This window comes from Sus scrofa, chromosome 3 (genome assembly GCF_054392235.1).
Source record: "Sus scrofa isolate SSC_HxYL_T2T_F1_AM1 chromosome 3, Sscrofa_HxYL_maternal_Yorkshire_Landrace_v2.0, whole genome shotgun sequence".
In the NCBI taxonomy this organism is placed as follows: Eukaryota; Metazoa; Chordata; class Mammalia; order Artiodactyla; family Suidae; genus Sus; species Sus scrofa.
The window spans coordinates 91,344,976-91,359,064 of NC_139385.1; the positions used below are offsets into that span (position 1 = coordinate 91,344,976).

The 14,089-nt window shown below is 34.0% G+C and overlaps 1 protein-coding gene across 18 annotated transcripts in view; it reads right to left on the reverse strand.

Moving 5' to 3' along the window:
• The window catches only part of EHBP1 (EH domain binding protein 1), a 350,789-nt gene that overhangs the window by 262,582 nt on the left and 74,118 nt on the right, over nucleotides 1-14,089 (reverse strand). For all 18 annotated transcript variants that reach the window (XR_014841824.1, XR_014841826.1, XR_014841825.1 and 15 more), the window contains exon 5: nucleotides 9,116-9,169. Coding sequence is in view for 15 of the 18 variants with exons in the window: in XM_085019092.1 (XP_084875218.1) it covers nucleotides 9,116-9,169 (54 nt within the window). In the remaining 3 variants the exon portion in view is untranslated. The remainder of the gene's footprint in view (nucleotides 1-9,115; nucleotides 9,170-14,089) is intronic.

The window sequence follows — 14,089 nt, forward strand, 5'->3', positions numbered from 1 at the left end:
CGGATTCGTTAACCACTGCGCCACAACGGGAACTCCTTGAAATAGTTTTAAATTTTTAAGTTGAGATTAAAAAAAAAAAAAAAAAAAAAGTCTCGATTAGATTTATCCAAACTGCTAGACTTGTATATAGGGAAACATCAGCATAGGTCCTCCATAAACTGCTTTAAAATTCCTGGATTATATAGAAATCCAAAGGGTCTAAGACTCTGAGGTTATAAGAAAAGAACATATTTGAGAAGTTTATACTAAAAGAACGGCCTAAAAGAGACCTGATAATACAGGGATCTTCCATTTATCGTTCTTCAAAAGTAAACTGGTTAGTGCTTCCTAGGATGATACTCAACTCTCTCAGCAAGTAATCACTACAGCTAAGCACAGGAAATTTCTTGTCATAAAGTAGGAGTGAGAGAATTCTACTCACCCCCCCCCCCCACCTTCCTTCTCAGTGAATTGTAGGGAACAGAGTGGAGAAAGGACTGGGTTTCTAAATACAACAGGATCACATTTCTAAGGGGTGAAACATTACTAGGCTAGAAATATGTCTATAACAGGGCAAATGTTGTTCTGCCCTAAGAAATCTGTACCATCTCTGATTGGTACTTAGAGTTCTAAGTCATCCTATTGGTTACATGAGGAAAGAGATGCTTCTACTTTTTGTGATGTAGGTTGTGGTATTCCCATATATATTATTCACGCTTTGGAACTTCAAGGAAAAGTGGTATTCATGAGAGGCTTGAGATTAAAAAAACAATCCCAGTTTGGAGCTACTGAAGAAGCCATACCAATTTAAATGGAAGAAAATGCAAGCTACAGTTCCTGAAAAAGATATCCAGTCTGTACGCTGCTATCAGAGTAAGATCACTTGGTGGAGATGACAAAGAAAAATAATTAGGAGAGAAGAAGGTGTGTATATATATGTGTGTGTGTGTGTGTGTGTGTACATATATATACACACATATATATACACACACACATATACTTTCTTCTGAAAGAAAAAGAGATAATTGATCAGAACACAGCTTTGGGAGATCAAGAGTCTGACTTGATTTTGGAGGAGGATTCAAACTTAAATTTACTAAGTTCAGAAACTTGGTGATTTTATATTATTTACATAGTATTATTTGAGCTATTATATCATCTCTACTCTTGGTATAATCTTGTCAGGTGAGTTTGGTTGGACAAGTAATCTTGTTCAACATGATCTGATAAAAGAAACAAAATTGAGGAGCATTTATAGCACTGTCTTGGAATTAACATAATTAATATCCCATTCTATCCATTTAAATGGCTTCTGGAGGTAACATTAAATACATGGCATTTAAAAAGGCACTGATGAGCCAGGCTGCCCATCTCACTGGTCACTTTTCAATAGAAAAAAGTGGATATGAGGCCCCAAGAAAACACATTTTGATACACCACTGATTTCCTCTAAGGAGGACACGGCACTCAAGTGTATCACATGCCTATTATTAAATTTCTTAGCTTAACAGTTTTTTAAATAGAGATCTATTGATCTGTAGTGCGGAGCTCATTGTTTGTTTTTCTTGGTCTGGGGTTTTTTTGTTCTTCCTCTCAATGATATCATCAAGAATGGATTCTGCACTCTAAACTCCTGCTCTTACCAGATTTTTCTTTTCTCTGATTGGAATGCCTTTTTTGCATAACTCTATTTTTTCTTAAAAGCTAAGCTCTATAGTCACTTCCTCCAAGGAAGTCCTCCTAGACTCTGCCTTCCTTTACAGTCCCCTAAGGATAACTTTTGCCTTGCATTTCTTTCTTTACTTATATGATACCTTTACTAGTTTATAAACTTTAGGAGGACAGGCTACTGTATGCCATCAAATAAATCTTCACTGGTCTTTAAATGATGCAACATTATTTCAAATAGCAATAAGAAAGGAAAAAAAAAAAACACTACTAGTTATAATTGTAGGACACCAAAAATGTAAATTGATCCCAATTTCAGAAAAGTTAAAATGTGAGGGAAAAACATTCATCTTAGAATTGATGAAATTCTGCATGTCATTAATTGACTCTGAATTTCAGTATTAACAAAATGTCTGGACATATAGAAAATGCATATTAAATGTTTGCAGAATGATTGAATAAATGAATTAATTCAACCCATATTGGTGTATTTCATCAATATGCATTTTTGATTCATTCGAAAACCAAGAGAATAAAGAATTTTTAAAATTTAAATTTTTAAAACTAAGACCTATGAATATATTTTACAAATGTATATACTGGTTCTGATTTTAGTTGGATAACTTAAAGCACCAGGAAGGGAAAATTTTTTTTCTAAATATAACTGTTATAGCTACACACCACACACACACACACACACACACACACACACACACACGTTAACTGCCTTAGTGAATAAACATTATTATATTATGGTAGATAAAAAAAGAACTCTGTTGTTCGTAGGATACATTCCTAAGAACCTGCACTAAAAACATGAAAATGAATTGCAAATAATAGAAAATAAAGGATAATCTAAAACATTTATACTTTTAAAGTATAGCATATATTCATATTGTGAATAAACACAAACATTGACTGTCAGGATATTAATAAATTACTACCACCTGTTTAATTTCAGAAAACAAATTGGTTCTTAATCCTGGATTAAACTTTTTTTTTTTAATCTTTTTAGGCCCTTGCCCACGGCATAGGGAGGTTCCCTGGCTAGGGATTGAATCAAGAGCTGTAACCGCTGGCCTATGCCACAGCCAAAGCCACAGCAGTACTAGATCCAAGCTGTCTAGTAGCTCTGCAACCTACACTACAGCTTACGGCAACCTGGATACTTTAATTCATTGAGCGAGGCCAGGGATTGAACCTGCGTCCTCAAGGATGCTAGTCAGATTCGTTTTCTGCTGAGCCAAGACGGGAACTCCTGGATTAAACTTTTGAGGGGAAAATGTCTAAACTCAAAATCTGAAAACTTTAGGAAGATGAAAATATTGTTAAGTTTAATCTAAGTGAGATGTTTACAAATTGCCTTGTCATTCCTTTGAGATAATGAGGAAATCTAGATATTATTGCGAGGTGTAAGTGGTATGAAGGAGTGGAAAAAATAAAATCCCACGACAATCAATTTGGAAATCCAGCTTCCTTTCCTTTATATTTTTCTATGTCCTCTAGAAAGTCCATTATAAAAAGAGGTCGTCCCCCCTTACTGAGCTAGATGCTTTACGTATATTATTTCTAATCTTCAATAACCTATGGAGTAGATATGAACACCACATTTTATATCTGAGTATACTGAAGCTATAAACAATTAAATAACTTGTCCAGGGTCACAAAGCTAGCAGTGATAAAATAACGTCTATATTTTTTACTTATATATAAGTAGCTTTCTGGTACAAAGAAGAAAGCTCAGGAAAAAACTGAGAAGTCTTCACTGTAACCAGAGACAAAAGAATCAATAAAATGAAGGCAGTATTGGAGTTCCCACTGTGGCACAAGAGGATTGGCAACATCTTGGGAGTGCTGGGACACAGGTTCGATCTCAGGCTAGGCACAATGGATTAAGGATCCAGCATTGCCGCAGCTACGGCTTAGGCCACAACTGTGGCTCAGATTTGATCAGATCTGATCCCTGGCCTGGGAACTCCACATGCTGCAGGCCAGCCGAAAAAGAAAAAGACAAAAGACGAAGGCAGTATTATCACAGTTTATACAAAAAGGCAGGAAGGCTGCTTTGAGAAAAAAAAATTCAGAATTCTGGTGACTGATAAATTCTGGAATTCCATTTTGTAATGTCTAGCATCAGTCAAGTAATTAATCTCAATGACTTTTAGACTAAATATGTACAATAATTAAAGACTACTTTAATCTAATATATATACATATATATATATATATATATCTCACAGGTTTATCACTAAAGAAGATATATTAAAAACTTCTCTATGATTCTACAATTTCAGATGATTTCTTTGCATCTTTGCCACTAAGGAAGGTAGTTATTACATAGGCGTTTAAGGACAAACGACGTAGAGAAAAACAAGACTGGGTAAAAATCTTGACTTCTAAGCTATATATCCTTGAGCAAGTTACTTAACCTCTCTAAGCTTCATCTTCTTTATCTGTAAAACAAGGTTATTAACATCTGACTCACAGAATTGTTGTAATGAGTAAATGAGATAATGTGTATATAGCATCCCACATAGTACCTGGTATATAGTAAGTATTCAGTAAATTTGATAAGGTAATATATTTTGGAAGCTTCTATGTTTTTTTGAGATATTTTATATTAAACAAAAACTAAATGTTACTGATTGTGGGGTTACAGCACAATGGGAAAAGGAAATAAAGGCATTAAAACACCATTCAAAGAACATGCATTCTCAGTGCCACAGCAATCTACCAAGAGATTTTCAAATATAACCCAGTCTTTACAAAAGAAAAAAAACCCATATTTTAGTCCTCTGAAGATCACTAACTCTTATCTATGTAATGTGGAAACATATTTAAAATGTAAAGCATTTTATAATAATAAAATAAAATAAAATAAAATAAAATGTAAAGCAGAGCACAACAATCAATGTAACATGTTATTGCTTCAGGAAGAGCACTCTAGACTGGAGTCAATTTCATCATCCACCACTGAGGGGAGCTGTAACCTAGGAAAAGGTTTATATAGAGTGCCGAAGTTATTTTTAAATTTTCTCACACCTTACAATATTCATTTAATATCCTTATTAAAATATATTCTAAATCAATTTAATAAGTATGCCTGACTTCTCTTTTGGAGCCCTTATAAGAAATAATAAGGCTCATTATATCTACGTAACCATAATAATGGAACCCCTATCCCCTTTCCTTGTACTTTCTCTTTAGCACTTACCTAACATACTATATATTTATCATGTGTTTAACATATATTGTATATGTATAATATCTAATATAGTATATATTACACACACATTAATTTTATTGTGTCAAACACACACAATGTAAACTCCAGAAGGAAGACAATTTTTATGTGTTTTGTACACACTATTGCTTTTTTTTGGGTCTTTTTGTCTTTTTCAGGGCTGCACCTGTGACACATGGAGGTTCCCAGGCTAGGGTTCAATCAGAGCCATGGCTGCCAGCCTACGCCAGAGCCACAGCAACACAGGATCTGAGCCGTGGCTGCAACCTACACCGCAGCTCAGGGCAATGCCGGATCCTTGATCCACTGAATGGGGCCAGGGATTGAACCCTCATCCTCATGGATGCTAGTTGGGTTCGTTAACCACTGAGCCACGACAGGAACTCCTACACTATTCTATTTCCAGGACCTAGAATGGCACCCAGAATGAGATACATACTTAGTAAATTAATTGCTACTGAATGAGTCAATGAAAACTAGTTCATTTATTTCAAAGGTTAAAAATACATTATTAGATGATATCAAGTAAGGCAAACTGCTACTACCTGAAGAATGAAACATCTACTTATATTGAATTTTGGTTTAAAAGAAGATTTCTAAGAATAGATCTTTAATCCTATAGATGAGTTTACAGATAGATCCCATGAGAATGGCTTAATATACACTTGTAGTAGAACTCCTCTTAAATGATCTGAATGGCACAGAGAACTGGTCAATTAAAGGGAAGAATTATGAATACTGATACACATTTTAATTTTGTTTTATACATATTAATGTGTTTTATTCACCAGTTTTAAGGCCTCTTCTCTAAGTATGACTTTGTTGACTGTTGATCTTCTCACATATAGTCATAATATATCATTAATGCATTTCAATCTTTTCTAATGAAATCAATACAAAAGGACAAAAGAAAAATAACCTACATGCAAAACCCTTCCAGATTTTCACAAAATTTTCCCAATTTTTGAAAGCAGTTTTTGACAACTCATTTTTATCCATTTTTTTCTAAAGCATTTTAAGTATTCATGAAATAATTCTTCAAACTGCTATTTCATTGGCCTATGAAATATCTAGCTAAATTATATAATTACAGTAATATGTCAACAGCATTACAAGAGATCTTGTAGGAAGGGGTCAACCCAACTTAAAACTCATTTGTGAGAGAAGTGTGTAGAAGCATGTCAGAGAGTAGCCTACTAACCATATTGACACAAATGGGCTTAAAACCAGGATATTTTACAGACAGAATGGCAAGTATGATGCAATCCACATAAACTAAGTAGACACTGATCATAAGCGGCACCTGCTGGCTTACACCACAGCCACACCAATGATGGATCCAAGCTGCATCTGTGACCTATATCACAGCTCATAGCAGCGCTGGATCTTTATCCCACTGAGCAAGACCAGGGATTGAACTGGCATTCTCACAGAGACTAGTCAGGTTCTTAAACCACTGAATCACAACTGGAACTCCCAACTATCTCTTTAAAGATGCTGTTTTAGAGGGGTTTGTTTGTTTGTTTTAATACCCATGACTGAGAAATTAGGTTTCTACTACAAAGGCTAATATCTTTCTTTACGTGAAAAATGAGTTTATACCAGAATTCAATTTTCTTTCTCTCTCTCTCTCTTTTTTTTTTTTTTTCTTTTCAAATCTAGCATGGGAAATAACTATTATAGAAACAAGAAGTAGGGGGAAAAATTGTTGTGCTAAAAAGTTCAGAATAGGAAACTTACAATAATACTCATAATCCATTCCAGAAATAAAAGCACACAGAAAACATGTACACTGATATAAAATAGTTTATAAAAATATTCCTATTGACTAAAACAAAGTCATAGACCTAGGAAACACCACAGTTATATATCATTTAGTAGAAATCTTCCATTTTGCAGAAGAAGAAACTAAATGCTAGAAGAATAATCCCATGGTCACCAGCTTTGAGGGCACATCAGGACTTAAACTCAATTCTAACCCAATCCAAAGCTCATGTATTCTCCATACTATGATGTGGGAGAAAGGAATTGCAATTTTTTTTTTCAAATAAAAACATGAGGAGACAGAAAGACAAGGAGGTAGAAAATCTTTCAGCTATTAAAAAGCATAATGATGCCTAGAAATCTCCACAAATACAGTGTTCTCTCCACAATATAACAGAGTAAGTCTTCAAAATCATCCGATAACACAGTAAAATTTAATCTTCAATCTTTAAATAGTTTAATTTAAATTGGTTTTATAAAGTTTTATAAATAATATGAATAACAGTTAAAAAGTCATCTATACCTTTATTGGATTTTTGTGAATCTAATTTAATAATAAAAACTTGGAGAGAAGTAATGGTGATGTATTTTATTTTCCATTTTCCTCCTATGGCCACTCCTTAGATTTTTAGCAACTTCAAATACTTGAGTAATAAATAGGCAAATGAGCAAAATAAGCTTCCGAGCTTAAATATATATCTTTCATGAAAAGGATACAAACATATTCTTCAACTTGAGAAAGAGCTACCCCAATATGGAAAGGACAATCTAAAATACAACTCTTTATCTTGTGATCCACTTAAATCTCATTGTTTAAATTTCAATATTTCTCTACTGACCTTTAAAATATTTTTATAAAATATATAACATATATAACATAGAACTCAAGAAATAGATTTTTCCTAAAATCCTATAGATTCAAATGCCTTTTGCATTCAAACCTAATCTATACCATATAGTTTTTGTTTTTGTTTTTCTACACCAACAGCTCATAACCTATTCCTCACAAATTTGGAACTCCTGTGCCTCTAACCTAAGATTAATTGTGTAAGAATTATCTTTCTAAACAAATATGAAGTTAGTGTTTACATACTTATACCACTAATTAGAACTCAAAATTAACTGGCTAATTCTTTAGCACATCAAATTAACAGAGATGTATAATAGAACCATGAGTACTGAAAACCAGTAAACTATCCATTGGGGAAAAGCTCTTAACATTAGAATGAAAGCTAGATTTTTGAGGCTGTAACCAATCTTAAGGATTGTAAGTTTGTTTTTTTATTTGTTTCTTTTTAAACTGTAATGGCTACTCAAAGTATAATGTTCAAATCTATCACTACAGAAAAGCCAGAAGTTTTAACGTGCATGAACCTTTAACACAATGACACTGGCTTGATATCCAGCCATCAGAACTCCTTCTACTGTATTTGAACTTAATCTCCCTCCCAAAACTTTCCGCATTTTCAGATCTAAAAATGGCTCAGCTACTGCTGGCAGAAGTATAAGATTCCTTTTATCATTGGGAGATAAAATAAAGTCAGGCACAAATAGGAAGAATATGCTATTATAAAGCATGTTACAAAACTGTCACAAATATATCTTAGAACTTTAATGGTGATCATAATGATGTTGATGACAATGACAAAAGCTAATATTCATTGAAGTTATTTAATTGTTCAATCCTCACAACCCTGTAAATTTATGGCTGAGAATTTAAGAAACTTACCATAATCAGAGCTTAAAAATGGAAGAGCAAGGCCTTGCAATCAGGTCTAGCAGACTCCAGAACCCACACTCTTTCTCACTGTATTTTCATTGCCTGTCTTCCTTAATATTCCTTCAATAAACATTTTTTAAACAACTACCAAATTATCCCAACACTATAAATCAACTATACTTTAACAGAGCTTTAAAAAATGAAAAAAGGCAGAGACAACCAAACCAAACCAAAACAACTACTATATTACTATAAGCCTGCAAGTTACCTGAGACTCCACAATATGTAAATTAATTGAAGATGATTATTAAAGTACCATTCTAGAATTCCTCAATCCAAAGAGTTAAATCATATACTTTATTTTCAAAGATTTCTAAGGTCATTCATAATTTTATGCAACAAATGTTTAAATTAGCATTTGTTAGGTGAGAGGTACCATGTCAGATGCTAAACAGACAAAAAGATTAATGAGACATGCCCTTTCCCTCAATCCCCCAACAGAATACATACAGTATATACATAATTCAGTATTGACAAAAATTTTTACTTTCACAGTTTTAACAAAAATATTTACAAATAATTCTGTCACTGGCCATCATTTCATTTAAAAAATTCCATAAAGCTATGCATCACTATCTAATTTTTATAAGGCAACATTTCTCCTACCACCAAAATGCTAATGTACCTTAGTAATGCATAGTCAAAAATATGAAATGTGACAGAATTTACAATTAACTTACATTTTCTATGACAAATGTCCACTCTTTATCTTCAAATTCCTCTGCATGAGGATCCTATAACAAAAGCAAAATATAAAGTTGAAATACATTTCTTAATCCAATCAATCCAATTTAAGAAAATACAGTCTTGCTCTTAGCTTTTACCAACTTTTAAAAAAGGGAGAGGCAGAATGGCTTACTCTTAAGAATCTTCCATTATTTATTGTTTTTTGTCTTTTTAAGGCCGCACCCACAGGATATGGAGGTTCCAGGCTAGGGGTCGAGTCGGAGCTATAACCACTGGCCTATACCACAGCCACAACAACACCAGATCTGAGCCCCGTCTGTGACCTGTACCACAGGTCACAGCAACACCAGATCCTTAACCCACTGAGCAAGGCCAGGGATCAAACCTACGTCCTCATGGATGGTAGTGAGATTTGTTTCCTCTGAGCCATGATAGGAACTCCCATAATTTATCTAAATTTAAATCATTATTTTACTTATGTTGATGCATAATATTATCTTCCATCACTGCATGTATGACAAGACAAAAAGAAACCTAGAGACAAATAACTTATGAGTGAACTATTAAGAAGAACTTTACTGAGATATTAAATGCTCATATAAAGCCCTGCCCTCTCTGCAATTGATACGCAAACAAGGAATCTCTGAAGAAGAAATATATCTCATAGTAAATAAGTGCATAATCCACCATGAAGGGGGTCATTTGACATCATTCTTAGAATGCTGAAGTCTTCTTACATCTGATTCTGATTTCCTCTCCATCAAATAATTTATGATAATTATAATTAAATAATGCAACTGTACAATTAAACAATACAGTTCTAGAACTGTATTATTAATAACCATTTCTCTCCATGGTACAGTGTAAGGTCTGTAATGTGTTGTTTATCACATCAGCTAGAATGATGTAATGCCTATACTGAAGAATCAATAAGATGTAACAAATTGTGAGGACATATTTATGTAGTTACACTGTTCTTTAACCAATTTATGCATTTTATATTTTACTTATTTTCAGAAGTTATATTATTTTTGTTATTCTTACCAGTTAAGTTATTCTTTTTATTATGCTATATAAAATATTTAATGGTATATAAGGCTTTCTTCCTTATAAATTTTAATTGCATAATATACACAATTTTAATATAATGCTAATTTTTAAAGAAAAATTGAATGTAATAGATAATACTAAATAGTAAAGATGAAAGCCATACAAAATGGGATATAGAATAGATTTCCTATTTGTCTCAGCATATTTTCCATTCCACTTCTCCAGAGGGAGTCACTTAATCTGTTTCTTAAGATCCATGATATGATAATCTGTATGAATGTAACTGTGTTTAAATATATGTATTTTATTCTGTAAAAAAAAAAATAAAAATAAAATTTCAAATAAATAAATAAATAAAGCCCTGCCCTCGTTTTTATACCTGTAAGTATTTTAAACTCAAAGTCCCACTTGAGGCAAAATTTTCCTGGTGCAGAGGCTGTGTAAACATCTGGAATTTCAAAGTACTGCAAAGGATTTCATAATCTGTACAAAATGCCAAAATAGCTATCTATACCCTCAGCTGTCCTCCACCACCAGAAATCTAAGAAAAGGTAACAGATCCTACAACCAAACGCAGCTTTCTCCTAAATGAGGTACACTTTTGTAGTATTTATTTGACAAATATTTATTGGCTATTTATATAAGGAATAGTAGAGGTATTATATGGATTCAAATATAGTTGTCCATGCCTTCAAAGACAAACACAACTAATCTAAACACTTATATGATGAAGGAAATACATGGTTTTACTAGAGATTAGAAGATAATACATTTCTGAAAGGAAAAGCTTTATGAATGAGGAAGCATTGTGGCCAGGTGAGATTATATAGGATTTCCACAGGTATTAGAATAAGTAAAGGCAAGAGGCCAACAGATTGTAAGACATAAAAAGGAAAGTAGTGGGGTTGCATGACATGCACATTTAATTTATTCAACTTTATGTGTTAGAGGTAGGGGAGAGAAGGAAGCACTGAGAGTGATAGTGAATGCGCACAGATGCTATTCCCCCACTGAGTCCCAGGGACCATGTACTTGTCATAGGCAACACCTTATTCATAACTGATTCCACGTTAGTCTATTTAATCTTCAGTTTCTACTACTGCAGCTGAGGTTAGGTCCTCATCACTTTGTGCCTAGGCTATTTCCAGATAAAAGTGAACTGCGGCACTCTCTCACTCTCTGCCCTCCAATCAATCTTGTACACCAAATAATTCTCCCAAACCGCAGTTCTGACCACATTAGCACCAACTCAGATTTCTTTAATGATCCCTACAACCTATGGGATAGATTCTAAACTCCTTAGTTATTTCATTATTTCTGTTGTCTTATTTTTTACTTTAATAGTATGGAGGTTGGCTGATTCTGGGCTGTATTAACACAACTATTTCTAAGAGTAAATTCATATAGATAGCATAAAGAACTACCAAAACCAAGTTTATTTGGTAATGATGGGCAGGGGGAGGCAGGAAAGGGTAGAGAGGAAAAAGTGGTAGAGAACTCCTTGATATTTGTTTCCTCAGCCTGACCCTGCTCATGAACTAGGTTTATGGAGAGTGACTGCTGTAAAAAAGGGTTGAGGGAGCTTTTCCAGGAGGGATTTAAGGCACAAACAATGCTTCTTTAGAGACCAAGTAATAAAGTGTGAAACAAATGCTTAGGAAAGAGCATCTTACCACTCGTCCTGCCTATTGTCCCCACCTCCTCCATTTTGTTGAAGAATGCAGCATAGCTCTAGCACAGCTGGCACAATTAATAATAGTAAGTGATAATAATAATAATAGTTACAAAGCACACACTCTGCCTCAGTTAATGTGTTATGGTTTTAATCATCACAGCAACTTATGAAACAGGTAGTATTTTTATTCCCATTTAACAGACCAGAAAACTGAGATGTAATATCCCACAATTAAGTGTTAAAATTGTGCTGTTCCAGGTCTGTGTAGCTTTTAACCATGTTGCAAGTTTACCACTGTGTCCCCAGGACCTTAAAAAGTGCCTGCCATACAGGAGTTTCTCCAGAAAACTTGATGTGGCAGTTCCCGTTGTGGCTCTGCAGAAACGAATCTGACTAGTATCCATGAGGATATGGGTTCAAACCCTGGCCTTGCTCAGTACGTTAAGGATCCAGTGTTGCCGTGAGCTGTGGTGTAGGTTGCAGATGTGGCTCAGATCCCAAGTTGCTGTTGCTGTGGTGTAGGCCAGCAGTGACAGCTTCCATTGACCCTCAGCCTGGGAACTTCCATATGCTGCGGGTGTGGCCCTAAAAAGAAAAGAAAAGAAAAAAAAAAAAAAAAAAAAAAGGAATGTTTGAAGAATGAAGTAACGAATATATATCTTATAAATTAATACATATTGAACAGTACCTTACATCTGACATTAATTCTCAAAGCTGATGAAATTTTTTTAGAAACAAAGATGATGTATTACCCCTAAAGGAATCATTTTAATGGGACTCAGGGACATATCTGATAGGGCAATGTCACTAAAAAGATGTAAAGGAGTGGAAGTTCCCAGTGGCTCAGCAAGTTAAAGATCCAGCATTGTCACTGCTGTGGCATGGGTTCAATCTCTGGCCCAGGAACTTCCACATGCCACAGGTGTGGAAATTTGGAATTCTCTTGTGGCACAGCGGGTTAAGGATCTGCCATTGCCACTGTAGCAGTTCGGATCACTGTTATGGCGCAAGTTCAATCCCTGGCTTGGGAACTTCCATGTGCCATAGGAGAGGCAAAAAAAAAAAAAAAAAAAAAAAAAAAAAAAAAAAAAATATATATATATATATATATATATATATATATATATATATACACACACACACACATATATGAATATATATATGAATATATACATGAAAAGAAAAAAGATGTAAAGGAGCAATGTTAATGTTCATTTTCAAGTTAAAATGGCATATCTAAATAATTAACTAATTATATTAGTGACTAAACAAAAATATTTGTAATGAAAATTGCTTCTAGTTTAGATCAATTAAGTCTTTGTTATATCCTTTCTACCTCTAATGTCTCTTTTCTTATCACTGCACTAAAGGGAAAACTGAAATTGGCTTAAAGAACCATTTCTTCTCAAAACTCTAAAATCTTACTTTTTTTCATTTACTAGAAATAGCTATTTTCATTGTAATTCAAATTTCAAAATCAAGCATGCAGGCTAAAAAAGTTAATCTCTGGGAGGTCCCTGGTGGTCTAGTGGTTAAGACCCAGTGCTTTCACCACTGTGCCCTGGGTTCAATCCCTGATGCCTTATCAAGTCACTAAACGCCATGGTCAAATAAATAAAATTAAAAATGGTTAAAATAAATAAGTTACTCTCTGATTAATTCACAGAAAAATAAAACAAAATTTTTTTAAAAGCACTTTGCCTATCAACACACCTCTATGAATACTATATATACTAAGGACAAAAAGCGTTCAGCGCAATCCTTTCCTATTTGCAAATTTCAAGATTAAGTGAATTATGAAGCTTCAATAAGTAAAAGAAATGGGGAAATATGAAAAAAAGTTTTCCATTTGAATATTCTAAATATTGTTCAAAAACAAGATTGAAAAATTACCATGGAAGAATGTAAAATTGCTTTATTTTACTTTACTCTTTTGCTTTTTGTATTAGAATTCTGGGAGGATATGGAGTCAGGAAGATAAAAATGTTGGTTGGAAATGTTTTTTAAATATTTTAAATGGTCACAAGATTGCCTCCATAGCACAAATGAAGAGAAATGTGTTACATAGTAAACTGGGGAGGAAGGGGTATTTGGGTTTTTTACCCTACAGACTAACACTTAAAGACAAAAGTTCAGGAGTTCCCGTCATGGCGCAGTGGTTAACGAATCTGACTAGGAACCATGAGGTTGCGGGTTCGGTCCCTGCCCTTGCTCAGTGGGTTGACAATCCGGCGTTGCCGTG